This window comes from Pieris napi, chromosome 20 (genome assembly GCF_905475465.1).
Source record: "Pieris napi chromosome 20, ilPieNapi1.2, whole genome shotgun sequence".
Classification (NCBI taxonomy): Eukaryota; Metazoa; Arthropoda; class Insecta; order Lepidoptera; family Pieridae; genus Pieris; species Pieris napi.
In genome coordinates, this window is record NC_062253.1 from 3203356 (window position 1) to 3221610 (window position 18255).

General features: G+C 32.9%; 4 protein-coding genes across 4 annotated transcripts; 2 read left to right on the forward strand and 2 right to left on the reverse strand.

Annotated features, from left to right (window-relative positions):
• Nucleotides 1-220: 220 nt before the first annotated feature.
• LOC125059790 (40S ribosomal protein S12) lies at nucleotides 221-3145 on the forward strand. Its single transcript, XM_047664356.1, has 5 exons — nucleotides 221-380; nucleotides 729-863; nucleotides 1304-1406; nucleotides 1777-1878; nucleotides 3012-3145. The coding sequence occupies exons 1-5, from the start codon at nucleotides 370-372 to the stop codon at nucleotides 3072-3074; spliced, it is 414 nt and encodes a 137-aa protein (XP_047520312.1). The 5' UTR covers nucleotides 221-369; the 3' UTR covers nucleotides 3075-3145.
• Nucleotides 3108-10472, reverse strand: LOC125059786 (zinc finger MYND domain-containing protein 10). Its single transcript, XM_047664348.1, has 10 exons — nucleotides 10245-10472; nucleotides 10068-10176; nucleotides 9805-9918; nucleotides 8877-9016; nucleotides 8461-8583; nucleotides 6923-7077; nucleotides 6033-6184; nucleotides 5635-5796; nucleotides 3788-4026; nucleotides 3108-3212 (listed from the first exon to the last, which is right to left on the reverse strand). Exons 1-10 carry the CDS (start codon nucleotides 10346-10348, stop codon nucleotides 3143-3145), a joined length of 1368 nt encoding a protein of 455 aa, XP_047520304.1. The 5' UTR covers nucleotides 10349-10472; the 3' UTR covers nucleotides 3108-3142.
• Nucleotides 10473-10516: 44 nt separating this feature from the next.
• On the forward strand, nucleotides 10517-14019 carry LOC125059788 (60S ribosomal protein L7). The gene is made up of 6 exons (XM_047664353.1): nucleotides 10517-10633; nucleotides 11213-11357; nucleotides 11629-11748; nucleotides 12103-12336; nucleotides 12918-13067; nucleotides 13859-14019. The coding sequence occupies exons 2-6, from the start codon at nucleotides 11217-11219 to the stop codon at nucleotides 13997-13999; spliced, it is 786 nt and encodes a 261-aa protein (XP_047520309.1). The 5' UTR covers nucleotides 10517-10633; nucleotides 11213-11216; the 3' UTR covers nucleotides 14000-14019.
• A 428-nt stretch (nucleotides 14020-14447) lies between these two features.
• LOC125059783 lies at nucleotides 14448-17066 on the reverse strand. The gene is made up of 2 exons (XM_047664340.1): nucleotides 14841-17066; nucleotides 14448-14615 (listed from the first exon to the last, which is right to left on the reverse strand). The coding sequence occupies exons 1-2, from the start codon at nucleotides 16911-16913 to the stop codon at nucleotides 14463-14465; spliced, it is 2226 nt and encodes a 741-aa protein (XP_047520296.1). The 5' UTR covers nucleotides 16914-17066; the 3' UTR covers nucleotides 14448-14462.
• Nucleotides 17067-18255: the final 1189 nt, after the last annotated feature.

The following is an 18255-nucleotide window of genomic DNA, read 5'->3' on the forward strand; positions in this document are numbered from 1 at the left end:
CACAAATGAGGTTTTTTTTCAACCAATATAATATAATATACGTCATATACCAAAGATACAGATTGTAACACATATACCAATTTACTTAACTTATAGCAACATTGAATCATGATCACAAAAAGCTAAATGTCAATGTCATAATGTATATTATGTCATGTTTATCTTTTTCAACAGAAATGGCAACTCCAGTCTTTTTCCGGTACGCCAGGTAAAGTGTCAAAGTGTTTATTGTGAATTTTTCTGAATCTAAATATATTTATCAAATCTTTAACTTTTCAGTGCTTTATTTAAGTGATATTACATGGTTTCCAGTCATTCAGTGTTATTTGTTATGTATTTCAGGTACACTAAGTGTAAAATACATCCACCATGACCGATGTGTGAGTATTGTTTTTAGTGTTTCATTTGTTTAACTATTTATATTATTTTTATTCATTATACCTCATTACGTAAGTAGTCATCAATTCTGCTTCGTGTTGGTAGATTTTATTCTTAATCTTCTATTTTATGATATTATAAATACATGTCAACATAACCTCTACATTGCTTGTTGATCGTATTTTACTAGATTAATTTACTAATAATTTTATAGTTTTCTTATCTTATATATTTAGAATTTTGCATTGACCCACACGAGATATTATCTATGGTTAAAATTTATTTATCGTGTTACATGAGGACGAGTGGTTTGGTCGAGCTACGATATTAATTGTATTTTCTTTGTTTAGTGAAGTTCCCAATGCCCCCGTGTTGAGCGGCGGTGCTATGGATGTGAACACAGCTCTACAGGAAGTCTTGAAGACTGCTCTCATCCACGGTGGTCTAGTACATGGTCTCCATGAGGCAGCCAAAGCTCTGGACAAGTATGTTTCATTTTTGTTTTCAATAACATTTTGATTGTCAAAACACGTAAAATCAGTGCATAATGTACAATAGAATGCTATTTTTTAGGCTATGAATTTCAATAAATATTCACCCTATTTGTAACTGTTCTAGTTACAAATTTTGTGGAAATGTCTGTTGTGTTATTTACTGCGGTCCTCATTCAAAGCCAATATTAATGCACATACATAGTACCACTGAATAGTTTGTCTAGACTGTGGCCTCCCAAATGTGCTACACTATTCTTAAAACATATTATATATATTATACTGTTAAATAACAGTAATTATTATAACTAATTGGTATAAACTTTCTACTTACAATTTAGACATTTTAAAGCTTTTTATTTGACCTTAAGAAAGTTAAATAATCCATACTTTAGAAGTTTTATATATGATTTACATATCATTTCCATTTTTAGGAGACAAGCAGTTTTATGTGTATTGGCTGAGAACTGCGATGAAGATGCATACAAGAAATTAGTTCAGGCACTCTGCAATGAACATCAAATTCCTCTTGTCAAGGTATAATAGCTATTATTCAGGTTGTATTTCTAGTAAATACCAGAATAAACCAAAATAATGGATTAAATTAATATACATATAAATTAGACCTATTCCAAAACACATTTTGAATGTTCATGCTTATTATTATAAAATTTTATTTTTCATTCAATAGATTTTGTATGTTTTTTTGTATTTTGCTGCTCCGCACGAGTCTTCTTGATAAATTGTCAAGAATGACCTTTAGGAGCAAACATGAAATTGTGTGCCCCTATGGTGCCTCACATAATGCTGAGTCAACCTTCCTAGCATGCAGACATTTGCTAAATTACATATTTTAAAAGGTGGTTATGGCCTGATGCAAAACTATTATTAGAATTTATTTTTCTAGGTTGACAACAACAAGAAACTCGGTGAATGGGCTGGTCTATGCAAAATTGACAAGGATGGCAAAGCGAGAAAAATTGTTGGATGCTCATGTGTAGTTATCAAAGTAAGTCATGATCATATCTAAATCATTTATGAAAAAAATGATGATTGCCAGATCTGAATATTGCAAATAGGTAACTAGTACAATTGATAATAAATTTGAAATTAGAACAAAACAATGTTTTAACCAAACAAATCAATATACAGTAGAACCTCTATAAGTCGAACATCAAGGGAGACGCCAAAAAATTCGAGTTATAGAGTTTTCAACTTATGGAGGATTTCAACTTAGGCGGATTTTGATTCGACATAAAGAGTTTAAGGTTTATTCTTATAAATTTAACACCTGACACAAAGCAAGCCAACACGTGTTTCCATGAGTCATAAATTTATTATTGTATACTCCTAAAATGTTTTCTAAGAAACAATAGTGTACTCACATTGTCGGCAAGTTCTTAAAGTCGGTAACTTATTTTTGTTCGAACAATAGAGATAATAAATTCCAAATGATCAAGTTGTAAAGGTTGTAAAATAAAACGTTCCTATGTTCGAGATACAGAGGTCAAATTTAATTTTTCTAGTTATAGAGTGAAAATATGTACCAAAATGGCTTGGAGGGACTCTGTGATTATTTCGATTAACCGAGGGTCAAGATTTCAAGTAATGGAGGTTTTGGTGTTTTAAGGGACGGGAACAAAACATTTTTTCGAGATTTGGAGGTTTTTGACTTATCAAGGTTCGACTTAACGAGGTTCTACTGTAATATGTTAAAATAAGTTAAATATAAAATGTATATGTGTAGTCTGTTCAGAAAAAGAAACTATGAGAATATTTTTATAGGTTGTGGCATTGCTAAATTAACTTTTTTATTTATATTTATTGAACAGTTGTCATCTTGACACTTCCTTTGTGAATAATTGAAATGAATTTACCACACACACCCTAATTTGCGCTATGCACGAACACTGTTAGTTCTCATGGGCCACCAGTGCATAAGCGGCGCTATATTAACTGGACGCCCCTATGGTGTCTACTGCCAAGCGCATAGACTACCTTCTTATCGTTCAGACATGTTATTTTTATTTAATAAAAAAAGGGATACCTTAGACTTCCCTTAGTGTACGGCATATATTTATACTCAAAAGAGATGTGCTTTGTCATCTTAACAAATAAATTAATATTTTATTTTTACTTCAGGACTTCGGTGAGGAGACTCCAGCCCTGGATGTACTAAAAGACTACTTGAAATCTTCAAGCTAATCTCTAGGTTTATGATATAATTAAAAAACCAAAAAAAAATAAACTAGTTTTATTAGTAATAATACCCATTACATGCAAAGTTTAGCAAATTGGTCACATAATTCCTTATGTTTCGGCCACTGCTGAACTTGACATTCCCTGAAAAATAATGCACAAAAGTTGTTACTGTTGGTCTTAAAAACATAAATTATTTAAATGGACAACCATCACAAGATATTGAATAGTATTAATTGTACTTCCTCTTTGAATAGGCGACAGGTTAATTTTACGTGATATTATGAAGACGGAGATATACCCTTAGTATAATATTTGTTTAAGGACTTTCTCGCTCATTTTCATACATATATGTAACTTGTAAAATGAATTCCTAACATACACCTGAATTGTTTGTGTAGATGCACGGGCGTACTGCTTCGAATTTAAAACTCTGTGTAATTAATTGTCCATTACTCTATGTAAACTATTTTTTTTTTAAAGACAATTCACACCAATTGACCTAGTCCCATGCTAAGCTGGTGAAGCTTGTGTTGTGTTATGGGTACTAGGCAACGGATATACATACATATTTAAAGACCTAAGCACAACACCAAATGATTCGGGACCCATGGATTCGCAGTCAGGGGTACTAACCACTAGACCAATGAGTCGTCAAAAGTATGTGAGTAAAGATGTGTTGCCAATGCTAAAGAAAATAATTTGCAACACAGTTTTACCTTCCACAATACCACTCGGTCTTGCATCTAGAACACTTCTTGCTTGCTTTATCACCGCACTTGGCACATTTAGCACCACCACTGTCCAAAGCCAGCGCTGTATCACTCGTATACGACTCTAGTAGTCTTTTCGCCAAGGATTTGGATCCTTCAGAGCCATCCAGGCGAAAATGTTCCAATTGAGCCTTTGCTATTATTTTTGTACGCTTGTGTACCTCTTTCAAGTAGGAATTTTTAATCTGCGAACAAATAAGTTGGATATTTCGGTTCAATGAAAGCGATCGAGTCAAGAAAAAAAAAAGAAAACGTTTCTCGTATAAAAACTAAACTATCGTCTTCACTAAAGTTGAATAAAGGCGGAAACATACTACCAAAACGCGACGCCACACCACGCCATCCGACGCATGTCAATTGTCAGTACTTATCAATCCCATATATTTAATATGGTCAGATGCACATAGACAACACGCCATGTGATCACACGCGGTAACATCCAATCGATTTGGATCGGCGTGTTGTGATGATGACGTCATGCGTCAATGCTTTCGAGTTTTTGACACGAATGTCAATTTATATACTTAGATATTTTTGGATTTATTTGGCGAAATGAACGACGAACAATTAATTGAGTTGGTGAAACAATATTCTGTTTTATATGACATGAGATTACCTTAATACAAGGACAAAAACAGGGAGTTAGGATGTTGTTAGTTAATACAAATAACCTGCTAATCAATTCAGTTTATTAGAAAAATACAGGGTTGGCCAGAAAGATTTGCGAATTTGAAAAAAAAAACTAAATACAATATACAAAATTTTTTATTTCAATTAAAATAGACATCTGGGAAATTTATTTCTTAAAAATAACATCATCCAGGTGTGCACCATTGCGCTGCAAACATTCCTCGAATCTGAACCTCAAATTGGTAAAAACTTGCTGGCACATTGCGCGGGGAATAAATCAGCTAAATGACCTTTGAATTTGCAAGCGTGTCGTGGTGTCGCGTGTTGGTAATGTGCACGATAGACATCGGGTGTCGACACGACACGTCGCGTCGCGTTTTAGTAGTATGTTTCCGCCTTAAAGCATCGCAAAAAGTTACACTCGTAATAATATTAGAGTAATATATCAATTGATAAAAAACAATTGACTCAGCACTTTACATACACAATAGGAGGCTCATCTGATGTTAAGTGATACCGTCGCCCATCGACACTCAATGCCAGAATTCTAGCGAGTGCGTTGTCGGCCTATACAAAAAAATATGTAGCTTATACTGGGTGGCGCAAAAGTAATGACCCTATTTGGTTCAGCTAAAACATTTTTTCTAAATTAGAAAACTAGATTAAGGTTTTTTTTAATGTATATTTGTGCCATTAAATTTCGTACCATCAGGATTTAAGATTTTTATTTAAGACTTTTAAATGGTGACCTCCAGAGTTGATGCACATTTGAGCCCTATTTATGACATTTTGCATAACTTGCCGTTATACTTCCTGCGATATGTTCCTGTGGCTTGTTCACATACACCCGCGATTTAAAAAAAACCCAAAGAAAGAAGTCTGGACTCGTCAGATCGGGTGATCTTGCAGGAAACCGTTGACGAAATTCACGTTGTGTTTTTATCACTGATGAATTATTCCGTAAGAAAATTGACACGATTATTCCACGTTCTTGGGGAGTAAACGGTCCATGTTTATTTTCAGTGTATTTTACATTTGTACACTATACAATTTTCAACAACAGAATGAAAACTATGGTCATATAAAAAAATAAACAAATTTTCTTTGGTGCCATTACTTTTCCGCCACCCGTTATATATAAATAAGTAGCTTTTTTAACTCACAGTTGGAACTACTTCAATTAGCGTACATCCAGGATTCTTTACTCCATTTGAACGGTTGTGGAGACTAGAGTAATCCCCCACAGCTAGTCTACATAAGAACATTTTCAGGTCACCTAAAGGGGGCACTTGGTCCAGCATTGCATCTGTTATTTTTGCTTGCAGCTACAAAAAATACGTTATTTTCCAAGGAGGTCCTACATGTTCTTTCTGCATATTCATTTTTTATTTCTTGGTTGTTTAATGTACGAAATTGTATAGAACATTTTCTTACGTTTTAAAAAAGAAAATTTATTTGAAACATTCCGCGAAACAAGGGTGCCAGTTTTTCAAATTACTATTATACATCAAGCCAACGATAAAACAAGTACAATTGTCAAAATACTAAAATAAATATTTACAGAGCAGAACGCAGAGCGCCGACATTCGTCAATAGTATAGTGGTGTTGGAGACGAGGTTCCAGCAATAGTTGGCGAAGGCACAACCATAACTGCGCCTCCGTACGATGTAACTGAGACATATCTTCCGAAGTTGGTTTTGTCCAGCGCCCAACTAAAAAGGAGTTTCTAGATATAACAAAAAGTGTTGGCCTGGTGGCTTTAGGGTGCGACTTTCATCCCTGAGGTCGTAGGTTCTCGGTTGTGCGTATTTAACAATCGTTCGGAGAAAAGGAATGAGGAAACCGGCATCCCTTAGACAAAAAAAATCTACGGCATGGGTTACCTACTTGCCTATTCGAAAAAAACTAAAAACGATATATACGTATATGTTATACACAAATCTGAGGCTCGGACCTAAAAGGTCCCGCTACGTTCTTTTGTTTTCGAAGTTATACTTTTTAAGGCGCGTTATGAAAAATTGATGAGAGTGAAATTTTACGAAACACAAAATTAACGGAATGAAGTTGCCCACGGAAGATGCTACGGCATTGGACATAATTTAAAAACAACATTCGAATAATAATAGAATTTATGTTACACTTAATGTAAGAGAATAATAATAAATATTTATTTATTTCATTTTTCAAATGTAAACTGAACTTTATTGACTATAATGACTCCTTTTCCAGTCTGATTATTTAATTGTAATTAATTATTTGCATGCAATCAAAAACTATTTTTAATAATGCCAAAGAAGTATAACTTACGCGCGTACATAAGTACACGCACCCTTTTTTAATGCAGTTTATGAAATGTAAAATATATAATCAATAGGTATTAAATGAGTGCTTAACCAAGATATGGAGCCACCAATAGGCATAAATAAAATAGCTAATAACCTAATACTTACAAGTAAATATCTGAGTTTCACCACCATCACCGATCTTCTTCCACGGAGTTAAATTAATCAGATGACATAACAAAGACGGCACATCGTACGTCTTATACAAATTGGTCGATATGGACGCACCCACTCCTGCTGTCTCCATATGTTCAGTTAAATAGCTGTTAAAATATAGTAAAAAAAAAATGTTCGAAGTGAAACTTCTTTAGGCGCATGAGGGTAAAATGTTTACGGATGAAACGCAATAATATCAGCGTCACGAAGATGTGCAGCGTTTTTGTCGAAGAAAAGGGAGAGTGAGAATGGGCGAACGTAGCATGAAGCGAGAGTAGAGAGCAAGTGAGAAAGATCGAGAGAGAGAGTGAGATAGAGCGAACGTCGCATCACGCACAGTTTCATAGAGGACCGAGAGGTGGGAGAGAGCTATAGTGATAAAGATTGAGAGAGAGTGTAAGGGAGATCGAGAAAATATACATGCTATTTATTAGTATATACATATATTATTAATATACATAATATTAATTGGTTGATGTATTCGTTTAGTAGTTACATATTAGAACTTTAGATGACAATTAATAATATTCTGTCGCATAACGTCTGGTGCAGTAAACGCAGATTTTTTCTTTATATTGTCATTAGCACGTATACAGTGTGTAAACTGTGTGAATATAGATATACAAATACATGGAGTGATCATATACTGGTACATGATCATCTTTTGGGGCTTTTACCTTAGTAATAATTACTTTACAAAGAAGTTTCACTTCTGACATGTGTACTTTGTACGCACACACTTTTTATTAAATTTTGATTAATAATAATTGTATCTACAAAATGGACGGTCTCACTGCCGACAAGTTTCTTTACACATAACCCAGATAAAACAAACAAAAAAAGTTTACAGTTATATGTTTTTCACAAACTTAACTAAGTTGCGACTCTCGTATGTCAAATCCGATGCGTTTTGACATATGTAAGACAGCGCTAAGTCTCACAAAATATGATAAAAAATTTAATGATAAGACAATTCACACCAATTGAGTATTGACCTAGTCCCGTGCTAAGCTGGTGAAGCTTGTGTTATGGGTACTAGGCAACGGATATACATACATATTATAAATAGATATACATATAAATACATATTTAAACACCCAAGACCTAAGAACAACACCAAATGCTCATCACATTGATGTTCGCCTCAGCTGGGGATCGAACCCGAGACCCATGGATTCGCAGTCAGGGGTACTAACCACTAGACCAATGAGTCGTCAAAATAACACCCATCTTTTTTGTATGTCTTATTTTAGAAGCTTGCAGTTATCAAATATCTGTGTGCAATGAACTATATTTTTCGTGCTTCCTCTTTTATATACGGGCACAACTTGTGCTACAGGATATAGTGAGATTGGTGTTATTTTTGTGGTAACAAAAAAAACAATATTATCGAAAATTCAGTTCATTTTTTTTGCTTTAAAGTGATTATTAATCAAGGAGATAATTTTGATGGCAGAGAGATGTAAATTATTTCTGTTTTCCTTACTTACCGAACAATGGATATGCATCTCATGCTAATATCAAACTGAAGGTCCCTCTTCTGTCTTTCCAACTCCTCAGCAGTGGTTTCACATTCGATATCCTTCGCGGTGAGAGGTTTGAGATAACCAGTGCTAAACAAATGAATTACCGTTCTCAGATTTTCTACTGTGGTTTGAATCCAGGACATCAAAGTTATACGTCTTATGCAGTAACTACTAAGCCACGGAGTCTGTTAAATTTAACTAAATTTTTCTCTAAGGAATACAAAATCGCGTGCTCGTTTGATAGCGGACGCAAGCATTTCATAATTGTTGTTTGTATTCCGCAACTTGAGTCAGTGATATTTTCTTAAGACAAGGTCAGCCTTTCTCTGGTTTATGAACTGTTTTAATTAACTACTAAATTAAAAATATTCGAACTTTACTTAATAAGTGCGATCAATGCAGTAAGCTGGTCTACAGCGTAATGCACCAAATCTATCACCACGTCCTTGATGCACTGGGCTCCATCTTCGTGGAAAAGAACAGTTTCCAACAAACCAACAGCTGCAGCTTCATGATATAGCTAGAAAAGTTTCCTCCTTTAAATACTAGGAAATTCAACGAATTTAAGAAAAAACAATAATGTTACGTATTACGCCGGCTCCACATGTGGGTCCCAACGCTCGTACCAACGTTGGACTGCAAACTCGGTGAGGCGTACACACGTTGGCTAATAAACTAGTTCTGTCCCGTCAGGGCCAATGTGAAGATGTCCGATACAGATATCGAAACTGCTCTGAGCGCGTTTATAGTAATAATGAGTGCACATTTATATTTGTTACTGAGAAAAAATAAATAAAATAAATATGTGCTCATTAACGATTCTCGCTTTTTTTTTAAATCTTCAATTGAGAAATTCATTCCCACATTTTGTTGAATGGTGCGCCATGCATCAGCAATTAAATTTTTATTTTTATGATCCTTTCGAGTTGCGTCCCATATTATTGGATGTGCTTGATAAAGTTCAATAAATTCTATTACTTTTTCATTCATTGTCCATGCCGGTGGCGATTTTGTGGATGAGGAAGCCATTCTCGCTCGACGTACGCACTCGCGGCGTGTTGTAACATAACTGAGCAAAGCGCCAACGTGTGGACATAGATCGCGAGCGTTGGCGCAGATTCCTTTGATGAAACCGACACGAGCCGGCCAACTACCAACACGAGCCCCAACATTGGGACCAATGCCATTTTCTAGATCCACACGTTGGACGAATAGCGTTGGGGCCAATATTGGGGCCAACGTGTGGAGCCGGCCTTAGGATCCTTCTTCATAGTCCATAATATAATATAAATATAGCAGTATACATACAACCATATAAATTCCAAAAGTATGAGTAGGCGCCGGTTCTAATTTCATAATCTGAGGATATATCTTTGTTCGCCATACTTGGATGCAAATCGCTTCATTTACTAAAATCGGTAACTGAAAAAACAGTTTATATTAGCGGTAAATATTAAATATTACTATTGCCACATTTAAAAATACAGATAATAATTAATAGTAAGCGGCATTGCTATAACATTGTACATGTTTTTTTTACTTATCAGTTAATCACAATGCTTCTTAATTACCTTTCCATATGAAATAAGGGTCTCTTTTGTAAGTTCTTCTTGTATAGAAGACCCTTCCAAGACAGCTTGTTGATTAAGTTTTTGTAGACGAATGTGCCAGTCAAGCCATCTGAAATAAAAATTTATTATATTTTTTAGTTTTTTTTTAACAAAAAAATTAAATGTATCTTCTCGTACGATTGATTGCCAATGCTCTCAATATGCCATGGTTCTATACTTTGGACGAACAAGTCCAATTCTCCTACTTCTAGAGCGCTTAGTTGGGGATCTTTTTCAACCATTTTTATTTGCAATGAAACGCTAGCGAACTTAATTTAAATTATTGTTGAATTGAGAATCAATCAAAGTTGCTTTCATGCTACGAATAATTAAATTTCATCGTTATCGTTGCTATGGATACTCAAAGTGTGTCCTATAGAGTTTCTAGTTTAAGGTTTAGTTTAGTCTGTTATAAATTTTCGAGTTACCATATCAAAAAAATTAAAATGGCGGATGTCCGACATCTTTTTTCTTTGACGTTCTTTTTATACTTTGACACACGTGCCGCGTGGAGTTTTGCCTCGCAGGTTATTAATATTTTATGATATTATAACATTAAATAGTGATATTTTGCCAACTTATCCTAGTCAGAACTGTATCCAGTGATATTTCCTACATAAAATATTTTTTTGTGCTTTAAGTGTTATAAACAGTGGTCCCTTGTTAGTGAATGCTTTGATCGGCCAAGCCGTATTTTTATAGACTTTCTTTTATTTATTTTGCCTTCGTATTATTATTAATTATTAAATTGATATTATTCATGGTATTTATATATTTTTTAAATCTGCTTTTATGCACATTAGTTTTTTATTTGTTCTCTTAAATATAACCTCGAAAAACATGCCATGTCCATTGCCTATGTTCTGAATCGCACATTATACCAAGTCAATCCATTAAAATTCCTAGTTCTTAACACTTTTCTAATAAATTAATATTTCACTGCGGGAATAGTTCTATATTATTATCCAAGACTTCAAAACATGTCTTAACCTAACCATTCACATTTAATAAGTTGATTGTTAATGTCACTAATTATATCTAATATTCTCATAATTCATTGGACAGTGTTGTTCTCAACAGAAGCTTATATTAAATCTGTATTTTAGCACAATGGTCGCGACTACAGAGAAGAAACCCGCCGAAAAGAAGGTGGCGAAGGGTAAGGAAGACAGCAAAAAGTTGCCTGCTGTTCCTGAATCAGTCCTTAAACACAGGAAGCGCAGGGAAGCTCTCAAAACCCGCAGATTACAGGTATCCCTTATAAAGTTCTAACCATGTGTACTTCATACATACTTGTGTTTATTTTATATACTATTGCTGAATGTTTGGTTCATTCAAACAATAAGAACATTTCATATAAATAGTAAAAATGTTAAGCAAGACTTTTCAGTGATGACTCCTTTAATTTCAAGGCATAGTTCATCTGATTTTCAAGGATGTGAATTTTTTATTCTGATCTACTTACTCTTACTATTTTGATTGATTCAGATTGGAGCATATTTTAGTTGTTATTTTTCTGTAGGTAACACTTAAAAGAAGGTCAGCAGCAGTCAAGAAACGTAAGGAAATCTTCAAGAGAGCAGAACAGTATGTTAAGGAATACAGAATAAAGGAACGCGATGAAATTAGGCTAGCCAGACAGGTAAATTAAATTTATTTTTCTTTAATTGCTAAATATATTTATTAAGACCTTGTAAAATTGAATTGAATCTAGGTGCTATTACTACTAGGTGAAATTATGAATATAGGAGTAAGGAAGGCTTATAGGGAATGTCATGAGTACATTATTTTGATTATTTATTTAATGAATGTGTTTACATTTTTTTACTGAGACACACATTTTGAATTACCAGATATGTGGTTTTAAGTATGTGTGTATATTTCCACAAATAATGTGGTAAAATTTTAATAAAAAAGCAGCAGCAGTACATTTTTTTATAGATAGAAAGTTTTTATAGACAGAAAACTATAGTTTAACATGAAAATTTCATTTCAGGCCCGCAACCGTGGAAACTACTATGTTCCCGGAGAAGCCAAACTCGCCTTTGTCATGCGTATCCGTGGTATCAACCAGGTCTCACCAAAGGTCCGTAAGGTTCTTCAGCTCTTCAGACTAAGACAGATCAACAACGGTGTGTTTGTGAAGCTTAACAAGGCCACTGTTAACATGCTCAGAATTGCAGAACCCTACATCACCTGGGGCTACCCTAACTTGAAGAGTGTGCGAGAGGTGAGGTTGCTCTTCTTATTTTATTATTCATTCTTATTAATAAAGTTCTAACGAATTATATGTACAGTCAAAATCTGTTATAATGATTTTGAAGGGACTAGGGAGCGTTCCAGTATGTATTACGTAACGCAATTTTTGTAGATTATTATTTCCCCCCCCCCCCCCCATGTAACTCCCCGTAACGTTTTTCAGTACCCAAGTACAGTACTGTACCCAAGTAAAGTAAAACGTTTTTGTGACCACCTAGTGACTCTTCAGTTACTATTATGAGGTGTAAATCGAAAATAACGTCAACGAAAATAATCAAAAATTCGTTACGTAATACTTGAACGCTCCCCTACTCATATTTGGTCGTAAAAACCGATAGTCGTAACAACGTTGTTATTAAGTACCTAACACAATATAATTAAGCTGGGACCTTTGATTTGGTCAATATATGGTATGTTGTTCAAAACTATGTTGTCGTGAATGGTTTTGTCTGTATATAATAATCATTGTCGTGATTGCCAAATTAAAACGAGATTAAACACAATGAGGTGTGTGCAACTATTATTTTTCAATATTTGTTTATCATGTTTCAGTTGATCTACAAGCGTGGTTTTGCCAAAGTTAAAGGTCAGCGTATGCCAATCGTGTCCAACAAGATTGTTGAGAGCAGACTCGGAAAGAGCGACATCATCTGTGTGGAGGATCTCATCCACGAAATCTTCACTGTTGGTGACAAGTTCAAGGTAAATTTGTACTTATAAAATTTCTTATTTGATATTTTCTTTAATTAGCTATAAACATAAAATAATAGGTCATTGTAAGGCAGTTTGAGCTATTCAGCTAAATAGTATATTTCATAGGTTAGGTCATGTCAAGTGAGACTTGTTTTATTATACTTTTTTTTAAATTTAGAAGTTGACAAAAATCCATTCATCTCGGTTTTCACCACGCCCGTTATCGCCAATTATTAATTTTATCCAAATGTACACTTCAAGGAAAAAAATGCTACTTAAAAACAACAGTGGAATCTCGATAACTCGAACCTAAGTCCGAAAAAAATTGCCATTCCCTTCCACTGAACCCCTAAGTACGCGGTATCTCGAATTTAGACTATACATATATCGATATTGTCTAAATTCGAATTTCAAAAACGAGACTTAAGTAGTTAGTCAAATATAATGACGTCTAACTTAGAATTTTCCGAAATAATAGCAATAAAATCCAAAATGAATGTTCGGGTTGGGGCTTCTAATATATTGATGTTGTCTTGTACACGTGCAATGATTGAATACATTCAATAAGAAATATATACTACAAAACTTAAGTTGAATTGTTATTCAAATTCGACTATACAAATCGAAATATAAGTTTAGAAATCGCGCCTCTGTAAGTCGAAATTTCAGCAGTTAAATCATATGTATCTCGAAGTTCTTGTTAAGTCGAAAACTCGTTAACTCGATTTTTTTGCCTTTCCCATTAGAGTTATCGAGATTCTACTTTATTTTATATTTATAACAAATATGCTATGTTACAGTTTGCCAGCAACTTCTTGTGGCCCTTCAAGCTTAACAACCCAACCGGAGGATGGCGCAAAAAGACCATTCACTACGTTGATGGCGGAGACTTCGGAAACCGCGAAGACAAGATCAACGAACTACTTAGGAGGATGGTTTAAATAAATAATATCGTACAATTTATTATCTTTTATTTGATTCAACATCAAAGTAAAAACGCAAGTTTCTAAAAATTGTTACCACTTAACATTCGAGTTCTCTCGGTTTCATGAAATAAAATAATCATTTCGCTCTTTATTAATATTCAATGTTATATTAGAAAAGGAATAGTAGGTATATTTTTTGGCCAATTAGAATGGCACAAGAACAAGGGTTGCAATATTTTAGTGTCAATGGTATGTTTTATTTGGTCCCAAAAGTTACCCTGTTATAAATTCAATTTAGATTTGAAAATTGTTATCAAAACTGATTTCTATAAAGAAACAGGTCTTTAAATTAAAGGGAGGTTCCCTTGTAGTTTGCTGCCTACCATAGTGCCTTTGCTGGGTCTGAGTTTGATTCCAGAGGAATACTGTTTCAGTTCCGAATTCGTAAAAACTAGTTCTAATTGGATTTAAATGAAAATCAGTGATTAAGGAGTAAAGCTAAACCAAATAAATAAAATGCATAATAAATTGGTAAATTTGCAATTATATTTCTTTGGAATGTGTTGTGTAAATCGAGGAAATCATCTCTTGTTCCACTCTCAACAAATTTCTTTATTTCTCTCTGAAGTGTCTGAAATTAAATAAGAATTATCAATATTAAACATGTAAAGGTTGCCTTGACAAATCAATTGTTTAACTTGATATTATTTAATTTGGAAATTTAATTGATTAAAATCATGCCATTACAAAAGTCTACAGAGAATGTAGATATTATGAGCTTTAAGTTAACTTTGTTTGATCAGAAACAATATAATTTAAGTACTAAGCTGAAATAACCTGGACTTAAAATACCTACCTCCAGAGTAGTATATAGTGACCAATTTGCAAATAAATCATTTTCTAAGCCAGAATAATCATTGTATATTAAAGTAGAAAAAAAATTGCGCATGTCTAGAGCTATTTTAGGATTGGCACTAGAAACTTTTAATATTGGATTTAAAAAACCATCATTTATTATTTCTACTTCCGTTTTCTCATTGCCTACTAATAATTGAAGGGTAGTTTGAGATTTAATAAACAAATCAGATGTTTGTTCCTTTAAATACTGCCTTTTCCTGCTATGAAAATTCTTATAAAGGTCATTTTTAAGGATTTCTTTATAATTACTTGGTAGTTTTACATAAAAGACCCAATCATTGGTTTTTATATTTTCTGATTTTGTTATTTCAAAAAAAGTACAAAACTGTTTTATTGCAGTGTCTAAAACGGAGTCACCAACATCCTTGATATTCTGTTTTAGATATATGATATTTGATTTTTGACTAGATACTATAAAATTATCACATGTAAGTTCCATAGTTTTTTCATGTAAACTTGTCCACAAACTTTCATTCTCATCCAAAACTCCTGGTATCTTTGCAATAAGTTGAACATGAGAAAATAATCTTTTCGTTAAATCCAAATTCTTTCTTTTTAATGTTACAACTATATTCATTTTCTTTAAATCATCTTCATGTTTAATAGTGTATGTTTTTATAATTTTCTCATTTGTTGATAATGTTATATGTATTCTGAAATCGCCTAATAATCCGGAGAGTATTTCCTTAAAATCTTGCTCAGGGTCCAAGCAAGATATACTGATTAAAATAAAAAAAATTTCTTTATCAAAAATATCTTTACGATTATCTGTAAATGCAACCTTGTCTATATTTAGTAAATCTTCAAAGTTATCAAAAACAGTTGAGCTATAGCTTAGCACTGTATCCAACACTTCATGCTTATTTGATAATGCTATAGCTTTTACATAATTTCTTTCTCTTTCTATTTTGTTAATTAATATTTCTAGTTTATTAATTTCCTCTAGTAGTTTATTGTAATACTGAGTCTTATTTAACAACTGATCAACTGAACAGTATTTTTCATTTATATTTGGTTTTAAATAACATGATTCATCTTCAACACTCAAAATGTATATAAAATTGTGGTATGTTGTGCAAATAATTTGTTCTCTACATTTAATAATATCTTTAACTTGTTTAACAAGGAACTGTTTTAATTTTATATCATTAAATGGGCTTTCAGCCTTCCACAAAGTTAAACCATCTGTATAAATAATGCTTTCGTTGAATTCCAAGAATTTACATATACTTGTGTTTAAATGAACAATATCACAGTTTCTTTCCCTATTTAATGCAAGGCGAATTACGGTTCCAGTTGTGAGGCCTATTATAATTTCGGGGCAGTTTCTATTTAATATTTTTAAATCTGATATAGTTGTGGCACAAGTATAGATTTGAACCAATTTTAGATCTTCAGCTGATGAACTAAATAGGCAACCAAAGACTGTCTTGTCAACAGAGATAATAATTAAATTATGATTGCTCCATGAATTTCTACAATTGAAGAATTCCTTCAATATATCAAATTCTGTTAAAGTTAACTTATATGGATATAATTGTGGTTTTATATCTTTTGAATATTCTTTTATCAAAATCTGCTTTAATATCTGAAAGTCTACATCAACTTTATAGGCACATATATAATATGAATTATCTTTACATTTTAAACTTATCACATCATTATTTATACTTTTTAATGTTAATATGTTTTGATCTTTAATCTGAAAGTTTTGTTTAGGTCTTTTAGCTGCAGAGCTTTTGAATTTTAAAGAGACTTGGTAAATATTGTGGTTATAATCTAATGCCAAAAGATAATTGCTTACTAAACATATTTCTTTTACTGGAAAATCTGGAGTTATGTGCTTGGCTGAATCTTCAAAGTCCAACGTCTCGTGAATAAATATCTGATGCTTATTCCACAAGCATATCTCAGAGTTAGCTGCATTATAAACGATATTAAGGTTACCGGCTAATGTTTGAGGGTACTGAAAACACTTTCGGGCTAATTCTTCATCAGTAATATCAATCATTTTAAAGCTTTACGCCATGTGAACGTCTTAAGATCTGGCATAGGTAACGTAAATTGGTAATTATTCGAAAAATTTTCCCCTCTTAATTTTAAACTAAATTCATAAAACGATCAAAATTCAAATAACTTACAAAGTATTGACTGTCAACCACTCGGTCATTTTTTTTTTTATTTTATGGCCTGGTAACAGTGTGACCAGATTTTAATTGACGAATCTACTGCTTGTGGAGGTTAAAAACTACTGAATTCTACCGAAAGGAACGAGAAAATCTTTAAAAAATAATAGAAAATATTTTTTTGCTGTTGTGTTACAATGTAAAACATGAATGTTTTCTTGATAAAACGATAGAATAATAAAAATAAGAATTTAATTTAAAGAAAAACAAGTTTTTTTTAAATTAAATTCTTTATAAAAATATAATTAAACAAAAATGTATAAAATGATACTTAAAGTAAAAATCTCGTCTTTATTTTGGGTAACATTGTCATAAAGCAATTTTGAGTCCATTAACTTGAACATACTTCTGTCTGATCTATTGACTGAAGCGGATTAGTTTTTATATAATTTATCTTCATAAAGCAACTCAAAATGGAACTCATCATGTTTTGTATGTCTGTTTCAATTTTATGAATAAGGGCCTGATCACTTTGAAAAATAACGTAAAATTTTGTAGATTTACATAATCAACTTTAAATAAGGGATCCTGCTCCTATTCATTGCGATATCCTTGTGTATATCTATGTTTCATTTTAAACTCGATTACATATATAAATTCTCAATAAAGGAATTCCCACATCACACTCTATGCTCACGGCAAGAATGGTAACGAAAAGAATAAACATTAAATAGTTATAATCCAATCGATGAAAGAGGAATACCTCGCTTTTATTCGATATGCCAAAAAAAGTACTAGAATTACTGAAAAGCGTGAATTCTACTAAAATATACCGAATAATTTTTACATACTAAATTCTGTTGACAGTACCTCAAAATCTACCAAAAAAGTAGAAATCTACTAAATCTGGTCACACTGCCTGGTAACGACCACTCGGTCATAAAACAGCAAAACATGTGGTAAAGTCATTAGTCATAAGTCAACTGGCAAATGACAGCTGATAGTATACTGTAAATCATTTTAAGATTGTTTATCTAGGTTTATTTTGACTAACACAGTAGGAGAGCTGGCACCAATTTTTGGGTAGGTATTTGAGGCAAATTGAAAACTTGTCACATACCTCTCCTATTATATTCCAACAGGGAATTGCAGACTTTGCTGGTGAGTAGCGGGGCTAAATCAACCCCTACATTTTAAAAAATATTAATTTTTTTTCCCCAAAAATAT

Excerpts from the sequence above, each read along its gene's own strand:
- LOC125059786 (XM_047664348.1), bottom strand. The coding sequence starts at position 10,348 with ATGGTTGAAAAAGATCCCCAACTAAGCGCTCTAGAAGTAGGAGAATTG. Across the intron at positions 4,027-5,634 it reads TAATTGAAGTAGTTCCAACT|ATTAAAAATTCCTACTTGAA; the intron begins GTGAGTTAAAAA and ends ATTTGTTCGCAG. Across the intron at positions 3,213-3,787 it reads ACCGAGTGGTATTGTGGAAG|GGAATGTCAAGTTCAGCAGT; the intron begins GTAAAACTGTGT and ends ATTATTTTTCAG.
- LOC125059788 (XM_047664353.1), top strand. The coding sequence starts at position 11,217 with ATGGTCGCGACTACAGAGAAGAAACCCGCCGAAAAGAAGGTGGCGAAG. Across the intron at positions 11,358-11,628 it reads TCAAAACCCGCAGATTACAG|GTAACACTTAAAAGAAGGTC; the intron begins GTATCCCTTATA and ends ATTTTTCTGTAG. Across the intron at positions 11,749-12,102 it reads AAATTAGGCTAGCCAGACAG|GCCCGCAACCGTGGAAACTA; the intron begins GTAAATTAAATT and ends ATTTCATTTCAG.
- LOC125059790 (XM_047664356.1), top strand. Across the intron at positions 864-1,303 it reads GCAGCCAAAGCTCTGGACAA|GAGACAAGCAGTTTTATGTG; the intron begins GTATGTTTCATT and ends TTCCATTTTTAG. Across the intron at positions 1,407-1,776 it reads ATCAAATTCCTCTTGTCAAG|GTTGACAACAACAAGAAACT; the intron begins GTATAATAGCTA and ends TTATTTTTCTAG.
- LOC125059783 (XM_047664340.1), bottom strand. The coding sequence starts at position 16,913 with ATGATTGATATTACTGATGAAGAATTAGCCCGAAAGTGTTTTCAGTAC. Across the intron at positions 14,616-14,840 it reads CACTATATACTACTCTGGAG|ACACTTCAGAGAGAAATAAA; the intron begins GTAGGTATTTTA and ends ATTTAATTTCAG.